General features: G+C 35.5%; 2 protein-coding genes across 3 annotated transcripts; one reads left to right on the forward strand and one right to left on the reverse strand.

Annotated features, from left to right (window-relative positions):
* The first annotated feature begins 112 nt into the window (after nt 1-112).
* LOC138324014 (cocaine esterase-like) lies at nt 113-5,959 on the forward strand. The gene is made up of 3 exons (XM_069268992.1): nt 113-223; nt 1,622-3,204; nt 5,117-5,959. The coding sequence occupies exons 2-3, from the start codon at nt 1,646-1,648 to the stop codon at nt 5,562-5,564; spliced, it is 2,007 nt and encodes a 668-aa protein (XP_069125093.1). The 5' UTR covers nt 113-223; nt 1,622-1,645; the 3' UTR covers nt 5,565-5,959.
* A 3,291-nt stretch (nt 5,960-9,250) lies between these two features.
* LOC138324017 (mammalian ependymin-related protein 1-like) lies at nt 9,251-15,686 on the reverse strand. Of its 2 annotated transcripts, none has more exons than XM_069268995.1 (5): nt 15,213-15,686; nt 14,314-14,424; nt 12,718-12,839; nt 12,131-12,336; nt 9,251-11,733 (listed from the first exon to the last, which is right to left on the reverse strand). In XM_069268995.1, the coding sequence occupies exons 2-5, from the start codon at nt 14,404-14,406 to the stop codon at nt 11,531-11,533; spliced, it is 624 nt and encodes a 207-aa protein (XP_069125096.1). In that variant the 5' UTR covers nt 14,407-14,424; nt 15,213-15,686; the 3' UTR covers nt 9,251-11,530. The 2 variants fall into 2 exon arrangements, with proteins under 2 accessions (XP_069125096.1, XP_069125095.1); XM_069268994.1 differs by having other exon boundaries at nt 15,149-15,685.
* Between the last annotated feature and the right edge of the window lie 1,719 nt (nt 15,687-17,405).

The following is a 17,405-nucleotide window of genomic DNA, read 5'->3' on the forward strand; positions in this document are numbered from 1 at the left end:
CTTAAACATACTCGCCACCATCAAGCTTGACTGCCTCTACGGATGGACAAGCGGCTAACAAATCATGGGCAAGGACGGGTAGGATGGTCATTAGGGCGGATTAGGGTCACTAACACTGACCACAAGGTGTAGTTTGGCTGGACCGGTCACTCCGGCCAATGTCGGCACAGCGTCAGGGGGTGTCTGCCCACAGAAAGGCTAAAGGTAGTACTATCCACAGTAGGTAAGTAATGTAGTCTCAGTTTACTGCGTTTTGTGTTCATTGATATTTAACTTTGATATTTTTCAGTAGTTAATTTGATTATCCATTAATGCAAACTGTTACATATGTGAAAACACGATAAACAACGAATCGTATACTTTGTAGGATGCCCATGTTAGTTCAGTCCACATTTGTGGGAGCGTTTATAAACAAATATTTCCATTCAACTTTCAGTTTACCGTTTAATATATGTTAGACCAGATGGGCAATATCGGGCTATGAAATCCTATTTGATCAAGCGTATGAATATTTAACGCTTCCGTCGCGTCACTGACAATGTTTATAATGTATATATACGCCTATACAAAACGGTAAGAAAATAAAAAGTTGTTTGAAATAGCATGTATTGAAAAACATCATCACATAGTGTGCATTTGTTCGCTTGTTTCAAACCGTTTTGTGTTGAACCATATTCAGGAGCTGATGATATCGCTGTTCCATTTATTGAACTTGGTGGCGTTAACAAGTACAAGTGGGAAATTCAAACGATATACGTGTATAATTTTGAATTTGAATGATTGTAATGGAAATATAAATAATAAACTGCTACCATTTGGACATACAGCGGGCGCCATTATATTTATCTTTCTTCCGGATGGGCATCATATCAGCTGTATGTCCAATCTGGTAACAGTGTATTGCTTATATATCAGCCATGCTGATGCACCTTTGGTATGTAGAGTACCCAAAGTCTAAGCCGTCAGACGCCTATGTATCGTCTGTATTATTACACATTATTTTCATGATAACAGAAATTTGTCGTTGATATGAAGGTGAGATTGTTATATAATTACGATCACTAGACAATGTGTAAGTTATAGAATAAGAAGATATTTGGCACGGCCACTGGACTAATTACTAGAATGTTATATGTGTGCCTTTTGGAATATTGCTAAATGACGATTGCGTAAATTAGTTGCAATACACGCGGCCAATAATTTCTAACTTACATACTAAAATCTTAATAGGAATGTTTTCAATTGTTCAGTATATCGGAGCATCTATAAATGTAAGAACAATTTGTATAGATGCAGTTATTTAAGAAATTCTGTGGTAGAAAATCATGGCCTATCGGTTTTTTTTTATAAAAGGTAATTAAAACGCTTCCTTTTCTAAAGAAATAATGATAAAATCCATAGCGTACAAATATATGAGTTTTATAGGACGGATATACTGGATTCTATACAAGCCATAGTATAGGGCACATTCCTGAAGTAAAACAAATAACGCACTCATATTTCAGAGAAAAGCGCCTGGTACGAAACACGCTAATATCTGATGATAGTTAAATAATCTATGTTTAAATATATTAGATATCTATGTACTGGTCATTACTGATTCTGCTGTTTTGTATTGTAGCTTATCAACAGGGACCAGTGAGTCATGTACTTCGCAATGCTAGTCTGTGTCACCATGGCAACACTTGTAGATTGCCAACAAGTGTCGTCAATTGTGAATACAAAGATGGGAACTTTGGAAGGATTCGCTGTTCCCGCCAAAAATAACGAAGAAAGGGGCGTGGTCCACAGCTTTTTGAATATCCCTTACGCTAAATCTCCCGAGGGGGACCTCGCTTTTAAGAAGCCCGTGGAATACGGTCCTTGGACTGGGGTTAGAGACGCTAGCGTGGACGGCCCGTTGTGTGTACAGGGTATAAAAATTCCGGGGCCGGAGATGTTCCCTGAAGCCATGGACTGCCTCACTCTAAACATCAGGGTACCTCACAATGTGTCCAGCTCCAATAGACTCCCCGTGATGATCTGGGTCCACGGCGGCGGGTATGCGTTCGGAGGAGCTAGGTACACAGATCCTTCCGTCGCCTCTATTCTGACCAACACAATCTTCGTCACAATGAATTATCGCCTTGGCCTGTTTGGACTACTTTCCACTGGAGACGCCGAATGTCCGGGAAACTTCGCTTTGTGGGACCAAAAGATGGGGATCGAGTGGGTACATAAGTACATTGACGCATTTGGAGGGGATCCGAACCGTATAACGCTAATCGGGCACTCCACGGCGGCCGCAGCTGTATCCTACCACGCTATGATGCCGGACAATATCGGTCGATTCCAACGTATTATCCTTATGGGTGTGTCTGCCACGAATAAAATCGAACACAGCGCAAATCCACGTAGGGACCTGGTGGCCCTGAATTCAGAGCTGCAATGTGGCGACTTCACAGAGGATACACTTGACAGCAAGACATTTATGGAGTGTATAAAACAAAAGAGCCCTGAACAGCTTGTAAGGGAATTCACAGCGTATGCCGAGAAACTGATGACACAGCTAAATGGTATTCGGGTTACACCGTTGATAACCGTTGTTATAGACGGTGATTATATAGCGGAAGATCCATCTAAAACCATGTCGAACAGAAAGTCTGCGGGCTATGACATGATACGATCGCTGGATATATTGGTTGGGAATGTGGAACAGGAAGGCTCCACGGTTGCTGGTCTGTTGATAGGGGACCTGGCTGTCAAGTGGAACCTCACAGAGGTCATACAGTTCTCTACTGATATGATGTGTACGGAGCTGGCACCCGTACTGGCCGACGAGCTGTACAATGTGACGTCAGTGAATGCCACGAAAGCTATATGTGACGCCTACACTGTTCCAGGCGGAAATGACGTCAATATCGTCAATCAAAGTATGGCGTTCTCCAACATGTATGGTGACGCCCTGTTTGTGGCCCCAATGGTTGAGTTGCTGCGTGCACACGCACGTGACAATCTGGAGACGTCTGCCTATCAGTATGTGTTTATGAAGGAGTACCCGTACGGTTATTACTTTGGACGGTGGCCGTGGCAGTACGGTGTCGGGCAGGGACAGGATCTTTCCTACCTTTTCGATGTCTACGCCTACCCCTACATGATGGTACAAAAGGACCTGGACATGTCCTTGAAGTACCTGACCTGGTTTGCCAACTTCGCACGAAATGGGTAATTATATAAGTGCTGCATAAATATTTTATCTATCAATTTCAACAAATTTTATTTCAAAATATTATTTGAAAAATGAACAACAGGCATATCCTATACAAGTCCTCTCCCTAAGTAACAACTAGTACATAGCAAGATATATAAGATACATAATGTTATTTACAATATATAAAAGTATTAACATGTTATAATTATCAGATACACGATTTGAATGCGGAAGTTTGTAGTTACAGATATTTTTTAATAATGTTTAATTGCTAAAAACGGTATGTATATAGAAGATACTTGCAATGTTTTAAAAGGTTATTGGTACTGAATCCAGTATTCAATGAAATATTTCCCTCCACCCATAGGATACAGACCAAAAAATGTACATTATCATATAATTAATTTTCCTTTGTTTTCATACCAAATCTGGCTTTCTGATTGGCCAATATTTTTTTTGCATACCACTATGAAAAAAAGAAAATTCGAGAATGGCGCGAAACCCCGACGTTTTCGTGACGTCATAATAGAGACATTGACGTTGCGTATTGATTTGGAAAAAAAGAATTCCTTGAAAAACCACTATAATGTTACATCATTTTATCAAATAGAGTATAAAATTAATTATAAGTATTGATGTCACTATTTCTTAATTTTATCGGGGTATGGAAAAACATTGTTGTTTTTGCATACCCCGATAAAATTAAAAAGTAGTGACATCAATGCATAAGTATAATATTTTATCTTCAAGTTGAAATATACAGAATAGGGTATTGGACTGACAATAGCGCAAGTAACCGATATGTCGTAATAATAGGGAGTGGATGAATATTTCTCAGGACGCATCAATACAGACAGCTACCTTGAATGCGGAAATAATGCATCCTAGCAGAATTTTAACACTTCCATAAATTCACAAAATAATATTCATTACCTTTAAGAAATCGCTTACCTTAAAATTCTCTATAGAAAAGCATTACAGAAATTAAGGAAAAAATAAGTTAAGAAACATTCCTGATAATCTGTAATGCTCATATGGAAAAATTTAAATTAATGAATTCTTAAAGTTAAGTAATGTTTGTGAAACTGGTCGCTGTAGGTGCCGATTTCTCGAAACAAATATGTAGACTTTAGTCAAAACTTGTTTTCCTTCTTTAACTTATATGAAAAATTATGACTTAAGTCTTTTTTTGCGTTAAGTTTGTTTAGAGAAATCGGTGCTTGATCATTTTGTCCTTATACAGAAAATGTTGATGGACGATGACATTATTCTGGTGTCCATATTGCATGATGCTATATGGCTTCTCTGATTAAAACATGTTATCTATTCTATCTCGTGTCTGCTTTGATACTGTTTGTATTCATTAAGTTTCGCATTCGTACCCGTTCAGGGCTTGTCCTTGTGCAGATAAATTGCAGACTCTGAATCGCTTGTTTATTTGGATCACATCTAAACAGCATTACGTGTGACCGTAGTGAGTGTGTTGGTGTGAGATAGCAATACCAAACATGTTGTTTACAACACACGGCTCACAACGAACGTGACTATGCTACCCTTTATTGACTTCATCGTCACGCCAAACTGACCAATCAAAACTGGATCTCGAATTTATAAAAAAACAGACCAAAAACACTTGTTTATTTACAAACTAACCATGGAATTACCTGAAGACGAATGCATAAAGTAGAACTTCAATGTATCAATAAGAATATTTTATCTAATATAATACCCAAGTTATCTATCCAAAGGTGTCAAACACTTCTCTGTTATTACAGTCTCTTTTACATTATCTATTTATTAGTTTGATTGATTAGCGGGACAACTGTGCATGACCATGTATTTCATAAATTACCAATAATATTTTTCTTAAATAGAAAAATAAGAAGTCATTATTAATTACTATGATATATGTTGTATCTGTTTCAGAAACCCGAACGGCCCACATACAAATGTCACTTGGCCAAAATACACTTATGAAGAGAAGGCCTATTTGGAGCTTGATATTGTTTCTCGACCGAAGAAAGACTTATGGCCGAACCGGATAAATTTCTGGTTGGATAACCTTACCAGTCTAGTAGCAGACATATTGGCCCCACCGACAACTACAACTACTACAACAGCAACTACTACAACAACTACTACAACGACGACCACCACTACCACAACACCACGCCCGACCACTCCCAAACCGGTCACTCCTAAACCGGTTACCCCGCAACCGGTTACCCCGCAACCGGTAACACCTCAGCCCGGCAACAACGTAAATACCGGAAACACAGAAAATAATACCAATGCCGGAGGTAGAATGCGTTTTTCGGAAAATCTTTTCTTGTTTGTGTTTGCTGCAATTTTGGTATCCTTGTGGCACATGTAACACATTTTTGTCCAGTCGTTTGAATCATCTTAATCAGTCATTGGAGGCCGACAAAAACGTCCGAGTGTATCGAATATAAAGGTTGTAATACAATGTACCTTGGAGGCCGACAAAGACGTCCGAGTGTATCGAATGTAAAGGTTTTAATGCAATGTACATGGACGTCACCATTTTGTTACACAGACACTTCTATTAAACATCTGATGACGTGGTGTAATGGTGCTTTAGAAGAGTAATACATTTGTAAGGTTGTAATGTTATCAAGAGCTGCAAGTCTGTTGTATATTTTTTATTTTCGTTCGATCACATCAACAACACCAACAAAATAAATGTTTTACCATAGACAACAGTGTTAATAAGGTTTTGTTAAGTATTATTAAAACAGCTCAATGATATTTTAGTTATTGTATTTCTATAACTGGAGTCTAGGTTCTCATATAACACTAGGTAGAAAAACGTTTGGGTCCTATATTTCAAACTTCAACCAGTGTAGCCATTTTGAAATCTGACCTAGATTTCCAAGTTCATATCATGGTTATCTAGAGGTGATGATATGTCGGAAAACATATTTATTTTTGAAAATTATAATCATCAGCCAACCAATGCCGGGTCCATCTGGTCAAATTGTATCCAGGGGTCAATGTTTTATACACATGGACAGAGGGGCCATATCGAATGTCTATTTTTAATTTAGTTGGATGGTCCCTTTGGTGTACTTTCGTAATTAATTAAATCTCATAAGATTTTACGCGAGTTATTTCCCCATTTGTCTTTTCATTATAGAATGTGCGTATAATTGATTTTCATCTATATTGTGGTCATTGGTTTATCTGGAACAACACCACATGTTAAGTGTTCCTTTTGGTCGACACAACACTATATGTACCGAAAGCAAACCTGTTTTGATATGCATGCTGGTACCAAGCAGTAGTCATGATGGAACAGTAGTTGTTACTGTGTACATATTGTCGGGAGCTGCTGACGAATACTTTATAATAGTGTGTTTCGTTAGATGAAAAAAAAAAAACCCGTTTTTTCCCAAATCACGACTGCTGTTCCTTCACGACTATTGTTAGGTCCAAGTATTCTGCATTTTTTTTATTAGTTTAAACAATATTTTTTCCCGTAAACTCTCATAAACAAATCAATTTAAATCTAGGATTAGAAACAAGCTTAAAACTATTAAAAATATTAATTCTTCTCCTAACGAATTATTTGAACCAAGCACGGTTTTCAATTTTCATTTTTATTGTTGGTTTTTTTTTATAAACATCCTTGAATGAGCGTATTTTTTTCTTGGGAATAAATTATTGTTGAAAAAGCCGTTTTTCTCAAATCACGACTACTGTTCCTTCACGACTATTGGTAGGTCCCAGTATTCTTTGTGCATTCATACCCTACATGATGGTCGTATAAATGTTCTGATATCTTTAAGAAATGTTCATTACATCAATGAATACTGATAAAATATCATGTGGTTTCAATTTATCACACTCGGTCCTTTTTTTAAAAATATGGAAGTATTAAATGCTTGAAAAAGAAATCATTAGCTTGACTATGTAGCTGTTACTTCAACATATAATTGTCATGATAGTTAAGATTATGTATTAATTAGTCAATGAGATGAATAAAACAATCTTTATAACTATGAATAATTTGTTTGTAATTGTATCGCCCACTCCAAAATAGCATCTGACTTGTTGTATGATACCTTATATGTATTTCTGCATTTGTTCCATGTTTATATTGATATCTTGAAGATGCTCCACCGCTGACAGATGGTATTTTTTCACTATTAAAAACAGGAGCAGACGATTTCGTATTTTTCTTCAGTTACAAAAGTTACTTAATTTACACCATTACCGCCATTGAAAAGTTTGAGCTTCTTATTTTACGTCAAGTTAAAAACATGAAATAAAATTAATTGCATCCCGAAAAAAATCCGTGTTACTATATCCTATATGGAATGAAGTACTGTTTGCTCATGTACCAAAGGCAAAATAAATTATTTTAAATAATTTTTTGCGTTAAATAGACATATATATACACGATTAAACACCAATTATTGTTCAAATGATGAATATCATTGATGCTCTGTCGGAGGTGGAGCATCTTTAATAAAATAAATTACCAGGAACATTAACATCTGGATAAATAACTAGAAATAAATAATACTGGAAACAAAACTAAGCAGAAAAAACAACAAATTTCCTTCCTAATCTGTTTTAGCATATCAATTGGTCCTTGAATACATACCATTGGCCTTTGTTAAAGGGGAGCCACTGTGACAGATCTCAATGGTAAAATAATTCAATCGTTTGTCGATTCCATTAGCATTAGGTCCTGTAATACACATGTAAGTACAGCGACCACCAGTTACATCTGTCTTATTTCTTCTTTCTGGGAGAAAACCCCCATATGATGTAGCAACGACCCAGGCTTTAGTCCGTCGTAAATGTTCAAGATTTATGTAAAATGAAATATGGAGTGGTATTATAATGTATTATATGCGTGGTTAATACCATTATTTGTTCAAAACTAGCGAAAAATGTTGACATCATACACCACTATGTATACGTATATACAGTATATTAAAAACTATTATTTTTTCATTAAATATATACGGACCTTATAACCAAAATATCTCTTATTTATTTTATTTTCATAGAATGTGTGTACAATGGCCGTGACTGTGGCGATAATAGTACTGAAATCAGATCAGTACTGAGAACATCTCACTTTCCACAAAATCAGGACGTTTTCAAACTATAACAATAGCAATCGGTCAACAAATAAAATTATAAAAAAGCAATTATGTTGTATGTGTATATACCTAATCCTGATTACTCGAAAAAAAAATAAGGCAAAACCTGAGCCATTGAAGAAAATCTTAAGTTTGCACTTTTGTTTCGAGAAATCAGAGCCAGGTCTACTTTAGAAAAAATAACACACAGAAAAAAAGGCTTTAAAACATACAAGGTATGAACATTATTTTGCAGATGTAGAAAAAGAGCTTTTTCCCTAACACCAGATAGAGAAAAAAGTTCCACTTTTGTTAACTTTTAACTACTGTTGAATGCGGTACAATACATATCATCTTTGACCGGATTTATATAATATTACTTCAGAACACATATGATAGTTCACGTGTTATACTGATAATGTTGTGCCTTAGAGATACCTTCAATACTAAGTTAGTAATATAATCTTGAAATATAAACATTTTGAACAAATTAATGCAATCTGCTTTGTTATCCGAACTGGATACTGTTATCTTCAGCTGTTAGTCAAATGTTCTACTTCATGTCTAGTAAATCAGACACACTATGTATGTAAAACACTTCACAGCGATAATCCTCACTCTGGCTGCATGTTTCAGTGAGATAGCACTAGAAGAGGGCAAGCATTCCACTATCACAAGGAGACACAACACGATTATATATTTGTACTACAACCTCCCAAGGCATACCGATAATCACATACGTTACACATTGTACACAGTGGAGACTATCCTTTACTAAACTCAGCTGTTAATAGGACGTTGAACATATCCAACCAACCAACCAACCAACCAACCAACCAAAATATTTCTCAGCAAGCTAACACCACCACAGATCGGAGATACTGACAAGCATTTCCTTTAATGAAGCAATGTTGGGCTATACACGAGACAAGACAAGACGAAGGTTTTTTACACCGAATATGTTTTTTCTTTATTACACAAACTAAATGTTCTGTACATTTGAGTATTAAGAGGTACATGTCCCCAAAGTGTTCACTATGGGGTTCAAACAGAAAATTACACACGCTCTCTCAAAAACATATTATTATATCAGTTAGATACAACACACAAGTTCACACTCCACTAACGACATTACTCCTCCCAAACCTAATTATCCTGTTTTTGTATAGTACAGAGTTATCTCTCTTGGAAATTTAAACGTATCGATTGTTACGTCATCATTCTGTGAGCATAAACTACATCGTTTTGCCTGTAGAATATGACGTGACGGTCACAAAAGTATAACGTAACAAATGGATACTCACCCCAAGGGCAGGTAACTCTTTAAAATGCAAATTCAGAATTATCCCAATGGAATTATCTCTCTTGAAAAGGAACTACTTTCATGCAAGTTTTATACAAAGGTAAACTGAAGTACTGAGATTTATTTGTTTAGATTATGAATATTTTGTTGAGCATTGCCACAGTGGTTATAGGGCAGCAGACATAGCTGTACTCGTTTGTATGGAGAATACCACCCCAATGGTAGAGACAACGTTATATTGGTGGAGGGTATGTTTGCCGTCAGCTGGAACAACACATACAGGAATCAGTGGTCTTTATTAGAGAAGTACTAAGAAGCAGATCGTTTAGGAAGAGAGATAACTCCATATAGGGGTTTTATTACAAAATGTGCATGCTTGCATAATATATCTTACAATGGTGATTGATTCTAAAGCTACAGTAAGCAGTGAAATGTATACAATTGTACACAAATTATACAATACATGCCTATACAATGGCAGGGGAGACAAACTATACAATACAAGCGTGGTTGGTACAGAACTTTTACAAACGTATGTCACTTTTCCATGATGCTTAATCGTTCAAGACATATAATACTGTATAATGTAGTGCTATCGTAGGCATGCAAACTAATAATTACCAGGAAGCACCTTTTAATGAAGGGATAACACGTTCGGTGTTGGAGAAGTTGGAGAAGAAAAAGTGAGATACGTTGAGTTCATGTATGAATCACTATCACAATATAGCTTCGGTGGCTCCATTACAAATGGCGTTATTTACAAGGGGGACAACTCGTAAGCTTACATGGGAGAGGCAACAAATAAACAGAGGGTATTATTAACTCGTACGATTGCAGGGGGGGGGGGGGGCTAGTTAACATGGGAGCTAACCCGTACAATGGCAGAGAAAGTAATCTAATACACTAGGGCTATAACTCTTATAATGGCAGGGAAAGTGTGGTCACGGATTACACGGACTATGACTAATCAGGTTGGTGAATAACTATATAAAGCAGGTAAATATCTGGTAAAGGAGAATGAAATTAGAGAAATATAATTAAATAGTATTTACAAAATATGGTCGTATATCATGGTAATCCTTAGCTACCGAATGGCGGACGATCATGACTTATACAGAGGGATCCTAGATACTAGGTCGATAATAATATACGATATACGACACTAAAATGATTGGTTACAATTAATATTGTAAGTATATAGGGAGGGGATCTCTGATACACCTTTAGCAGTAATATCCTAACTACGTATTGCACTATGGCCTTGTCAGATATACCTTGTTATGGTATAGTAACATACTATGACATACAATATACACGATGCAAAAAATCAAAATATTAAGGCCGTTAAGACAACCCATCCAAACATACACGCACAAATTTTCACTAGATTCACGCACATCTTCTGTTATCATACAAGCTAAACAAACATTCAATTTCACTTACTAAAATTATTTTACATACACTTTCACTTCAAACAGACTAAAAAAGATTTACTTTCATTTTCATACTAATTAAAATATATTCACTCTCATTTTTCACTGAGTTTTTTTACGCTGACTAAAATAGCATTATTTTGAAATTAATATCATTTTTACCTCTAGAACTGAAATAGATTAAATGTTACTTCCCAGAGTAAGATGTTAATGATAAAAAACATCGTTTGTTTGATATCGCATAAAAAGGCATCCAAAAAAGATAAATCGTTTTAGAAGGTAAATCGACTTTTCTCTTAGACTTGGCACTGCGCGGAACAGACAAATATATTGAAATCAGTGCTATAGTATTTTTCTGTGTGTTTTAGGTAATATAACGGTACACATTTATCCCCCATAACGTTTTCCTTTTATACATAATCCCATTGCTTTGTCCATTGCGTATTAATATAGTTCTTAAATCCATAATTACATCTCTCTCGGGATTTTACTTGTGTGTGAACTGCATATTCTCCTCCAATTTTGCCATCTGACATTCCTTCGGAACAATGAAATCGTTCGGATTCGGAATACCCTCAACCAGATCGAAAAAGTTAGTGGTGACCGAATTAGTGACGTTGCTGTCTGATACTTCAATCATTTTGATAGGATAACAGTTCACCAATGAAAATTGAATGTAGAACATGGCATCTGAAATATAAAAATAATCAATAATAAGGTTTAAAACAAACTCTAAGATGCGCTATTGTTGGGAATGTTTCCACAGAATAAAATCTGACCTGACGCCATCAATGTAAATTTTATTTTTATATTTCTTATTCACAATTATTACACCACCAACGAATGAAAATTTGTATCTATTGAAATCAAATGTTGAAGAAAAGGAATGTTCAGTAAAAAAAGAAAAACAGAAAAAAAACTGCATAGTTGAAACGAATAGCCTAACTGAAAATATCAGTCTATCTTGGTATACTTCATACTAAATAGAAAAAAAAACACTCATTGCATCTCGAAACATCCCCGGTCACACTTTAATTCTGATATAATTATAATGATTATAATAATTGCGATTAAATTATTTCCTTACTTCGACGATATGGGATTTTGTCCGACCATTCTTGAACGACAAAACTCTCTCCTGGACCTCCTAGAGTCATTTCCCCTTCAAAAGTAGCATTTCCGGGAATTTCGACGGGTCTCCATGGCCGCGGCGTGCTCTTGGTACATTCCTTGCTCTTGATGTCAATTTTGTACATCACATTGTCATTGGCGAACTCCATGTACTCATAAAACCTGTACGTGAATGAAAATGTTATTAATATGATCATTTTTTTTTAAAATCTAGTTTTACTATTAAATTGTTTATAACATCTACAGTTGAAATTGTGTAATCTAAATTTTGAAATGGTGAAACCTTTCCTGACTTAGGTTCAACACGACTAAGTTCCGCCTGTGTATACAGTATGGGATTACTTTTGTCTGGAACTATTATTAAAGCAAAGTAAAAGAGATGAAAATTTACAAATACAATTTGACGATTTACCTTTTATTCTTAGAAACAAATTCTAATAATCTGTTAGTAAACTCTATGACTTTATAATGAAATATGGAAAAGTCTCTCTGTGATTGTTATTTTATTTGATTTATTGAAGAACACAAAATCTATGTACTTACTTCTGGCCTGGCATTCCAACATCCGTCTCCTCAAACAATACACGACGCTTATTAACGGCATCGTATATATACAAATAACGGTTCACAAAGTCCCGCTCGTGGTCGAACATGGCTGCTCGGGCCTGGAAGAAAAACATAAGACAAACATTTTTATGTTATTTTCCCTGTCGACTTCAATAATCGTAAATGCTGCTTTCTATGTCTTGATATGTTGCAGGGGCTAATATGAATAATCACAAAAGATGCAAAATACATACGCATGATGGTGCAAAATGTCATTCAACGCGGAGAAAATACATTCGATTTGAAACATAACCCCTAATGGAATGCTGTCAGATCCACTATGCAATGGAGTTGTAAAAAAGTATATTATTTAAATCAGATCGACAGGGTGGAGCTTAAAGGATCATGATATATTTCAGTCAATGTCATTGCTGCAAGGCCAGACAGGGAAATTGGGTACAAATATCAATAAATATATATCCGGCCTATTTCAATGGAATTATTCTTCAGCAATACGCTGATAAGATAAAGAGAAAGTTATTACATTAGTATAAGATATTCTCGTATTTTCAATTGAGGAGAGAAATTTATCGCAGATTGAAATGTATATCAATGTGCAGCGGTCAGTAAGAACCGTTAAACCAACTTGTTATCACGTGCGATAAAATATCTCGAACATGTATCGCCGCGAAACTGTTTTAAATGCAGGCAATGGCAGTAAAATAGAGGTCTCGATCGCGAAATTAGGTCGCTGTGGAAAAATCGTTAGGCATGAAAATGTAATATTAACACGAAAGTAAATGGATTTAAAATAAGCTACGTTATTTTACTTTCAGGAAAATCCAACATTATCCATACACATCAGACGTTAAAACCAATTATGTCTACATTCATAAAAAACCCACAAAAATAACCCAACAAAATAATATTCATGTTTCGAAACAAACACCATTTATGTCTGAGAATTGGTTGAATCATTATACTCTACAAGCCAAATTGCTGAAAACTGAAAATCGCCAAACTTGTTTTTTATTTTTATTTATATTTTTTTCGTGATTAGCTGAAATCGCAAAAAAAAATATTTTGTCGTGTTTAGCTGGAATCGCCAAAATTTCTACTTGCATAAATAACTGACTACACGGTAACCATATAGTTAATACCATTGAAACACGACACAATTAGAGAACAGTAATAAAACTATTTCGTCGGGTGCTTTTGTCATCTACATTTCTGTAGACGTGGACATTTTCGTGAGAGCTTAACTTCGCGATTTATATGTAAAAAAAGTTTGCGTTGCAATAATATTCGCAAGAAATACATCCTCACATGTTTAGAAATAACGAAATCATATTCACAGAATAAAATCGCAAATGGGAATGTTTTGCGATCGAGCGAATTGACATCTGGTTTCCCCATTTACCGAACCTTACACACACGCTGTCCTGGTTTTAAAAGGAAAACCAACATTGGTGATATAAAAAATGTTTTTTTTTTTTTTATATTTTCGTTTGCCCACAAAGAATTTGCTCATACTATGTTCGGATATTACCTAAAGAATAAATCCTTTCGACACGCGTTGTGGTCAATACTTACATGGAACTGTTGCGGAGCGATACATGGTGTTGGGTTTTGTGCTCGAACGTACACAAAGCACATCAAAACGGACAACAAAATAGTCCTCAACATGCTTGTCGTTCTTCAGGTCTAGAAATGAGATAAGATGATAATACATTAATGTTAGAATACAAAGCATTATACTAAATATTACATTTTGTTAATACCTATTCTTGCTTGTAACGAGCTTATGGTATGCCATACAGAACCATAAACAGAAACTGGTGTTGCCGTTAGTAACGTCGCTCCTGATTAGATGAAATAACGGCGTAATTATTTAATAGTTCCTCAATGAATTAGGATGTTTTCGTCATAATGTATTTAGTGAAAAGGATTAATTTGAATATATTTAATGTACTTGCATCCTCGAGGTTTATTCAGATTACTTTAACCGCAAATATTCAATTTGAAAATAAAAAAACACCATAAAAATCAGTTCCTGTCAGAAACAAAAGTGATATTGCCATTTCACAACTATGATCATTGGGGATTTCAAATCAATTGTAGAGGAAAAGGATACGATAAACCATTGTAACAAAGTATAATTTGACGTCAAGTTACAATGAATGAAGCGATGCTAGCTAATTAATGTTTCTTCTCGTAATCGTCTCATTTTCATATATTTGCAATATTTACGGTTATTTACCCAGTCATAGTATGTAGGTTTGAAGTATACATTCAATTAAATCTTCTTCAATAAACTAATTTATCGGAGAAAATACAATACAAAGCCTGGCAATAAACTTGATATATGACAATTGTCATATTATCGACAAAGCTTAAGTGAATAGTGATACAAAACAATAGTACTTACATGGTCGAATGGTGTAATTGTGATAGCTTCTGTGATTCGATGGGGTTGTAGATTTTATACTCACTTCACGTGACTCCCGTAGCCTGACCCTCAGAAACACTAAGGATGAGTCCAGTGGTTATAAGTCTACCCGGGCTGTTTCTGGAGTTATCCATAACGCTCCATATATAAACGACGAGAGGTCACTGATACAATGAAGTGCGTTATCTTGTATCATACGATGCTGAAGTAGCAATTATTATATATACACCTTTTATGATATTGAGTGTATAAACTTTGACCTGATCACAGATTGACAGATTACCCATACTGATGGTTTATCATAGTCGTTCTACCCGATAACGACCCAGACATACAGATTATCGTACCTTTATATAAGGGTACAATCATGATCAGTCGTACGTTCAGTAGGGGCTGGACTGGGTAACCTTTAAGTCCAGTCCTATCAGAGATAGATTATTAGGGGTCTGAGCATGTCCCCTACTCAGTACCGGTCTGGTCGTGTTGGGGGACATGCCCTGTACACAGTGTAAACAGATAGAGGCAATGCTACATCACATATCGCTGTGTCTACATGTGATTCTGTATGTAACTACTGTAGATAAATTCAGGATGTCGATGTGAATTATCTTTGTCGGATCGCACCAGTCCTATATATATGTGGCTCTATTTCTAATCACAATTGTAGTAAACTGGTGATCTACACGTATTTTAACCATTTAACCACTAACACGTGTCTGCAGTATCCAGAATTAGTAAAGTGTAAGAACTACTATAAGGCGGATACAAAACATTCGTTGTATGTGTCTCTGATAATATCCGAGTCGTTTTATTCATACTATATAAACAGTTATTTCCGTGTGGGTGGTGTGTTTTTTTCGATTTCGCGTGATATCGCAATGATCGCGGAAAATTGTTCCGCGAAAATGTTAAGATATTGTTCACTAATACATATGTATATATCATGTTAGCTTGATCGCGATGATTAAATTGAACTAAAACTTAATTATATATCATGTTAGCTTGATCGCGATGATTAAATTGAACTAAAACTTAATTATATATCATGTTAGCTTGATCGCGATGATTAAATTGAACTAAAACTTAATTATATATCATGTTAGCTTGATCGCGATGATTAAATTGAACTAAAACTTAATTATATATCATGTTAGCTTGATCGCGATGATTAAATTGAACTAAAACTTAATTATATATCATGTTAGCTTGATCGCGATAATTAAGAAATGGTTCACTAATATATCATGTTAGCTTGATTGCTATAATGAAGAAGAACTAAAACTTAATTGTATATCAGGTTAGCTTGATCGCGATAATTAAGAAATGGTTCACTAATATATCATGTTAGCTTGATTGCTATAATGAAGAAGAACTAAAACTTAATTGTATGTCATTTTAGCTTGACCGCGATAATTAAGAACTAAAACTTATATATAATTAAATACTTAGTAATATATAATGTTAATCTGATTAAAATACAGATCTTTATAACCACTCCGTTCAATAGAGGATCTGACAACAGATAAGGGGTCATGCTCGGATGACACTGTACTTTTCTACACATTGATTCGTCTATTGATAACGCTATTTCATCCCAGTATCCATAAACATTTAGCTTTGTGGTGCACTTCGGGCGAGATGACTTCGTACACGAAAATAATTCGGAAAACTTTTTCCAACTATTTCGTCCCCAGTCAAGATTTTGGCATTGCCAATTTGATTAGCCATTTCCCAAGGTCTTCTTGACATGACCCCTAATGTGATGTTGTCAGATCCTCTTATCAAGCGTAGTGGTAATAAGGATCTGTATTTTAATCAGATTGATATCATCTTAGCTATACGATTCAACAAACTTAAACTTATGTGTAGATATGTTAGAGGTATTCCGTATTTTTAATGCCTTCGCACAACCTCATTTATTTTGTCATATCTATATGTTAAGAGTTAGATGTAGCAATCAGTATTCAGTATTGCCTTGTTATCTGGGGCTGCGGTGGCCGAGTGGTTAAGATGCCCTCCACCAGTTGCCATGTACTGACTGCTCGATGGTTTTTCTCCGGGTACTCCGGCTTCCTCCACCAACAAATCTGGCACCTGTTTACATGACCCTGGCTGTTAATAGCACGTTAAACTAATAAAACCCAAAACCTACATTGCAGTCTGTTTTTACTTATTAATAACAATGTTACTAGCCGTTGGAATTTTCATTGTATAGAAATACTAATTAAACATTGAA

The sequence above is a fragment of the Argopecten irradians genome, chromosome 5, assembly GCF_041381155.1.
Source record: "Argopecten irradians isolate NY chromosome 5, Ai_NY, whole genome shotgun sequence".
Taxonomy (NCBI): Eukaryota; Metazoa; Mollusca; class Bivalvia; order Pectinida; family Pectinidae; genus Argopecten; species Argopecten irradians.

Bases quoted from the DNA above. Each gene is read 5' to 3' on its own strand.
- LOC138324017 (XM_069268995.1), bottom strand. From the start codon at position 14,406: ATGTTGAGGACTATTTTGTTGTCCGTTTTGATGTGCTTTGTGTACGTT. The intron at 12,337-12,717 runs GTAAGTACATAG...ATTCACGTACAG, and splicing joins GTTGGAATGCCAGGCCAGAA to GTTTTATGAGTACATGGAGT. The intron at 11,734-12,130 runs GTAAGGAAATAA...TTTATATTTCAG, and splicing joins CAAAATCCCATATCGTCGAA to ATGCCATGTTCTACATTCAA.
- LOC138324014 (XM_069268992.1), top strand. From the start codon at position 1,646: ATGTACTTCGCAATGCTAGTCTGTGTCACCATGGCAACACTTGTAGAT. The intron at 3,205-5,116 runs GTAATTATATAA...TATCTGTTTCAG, and splicing joins GCCAACTTCGCACGAAATGG to AAACCCGAACGGCCCACATA.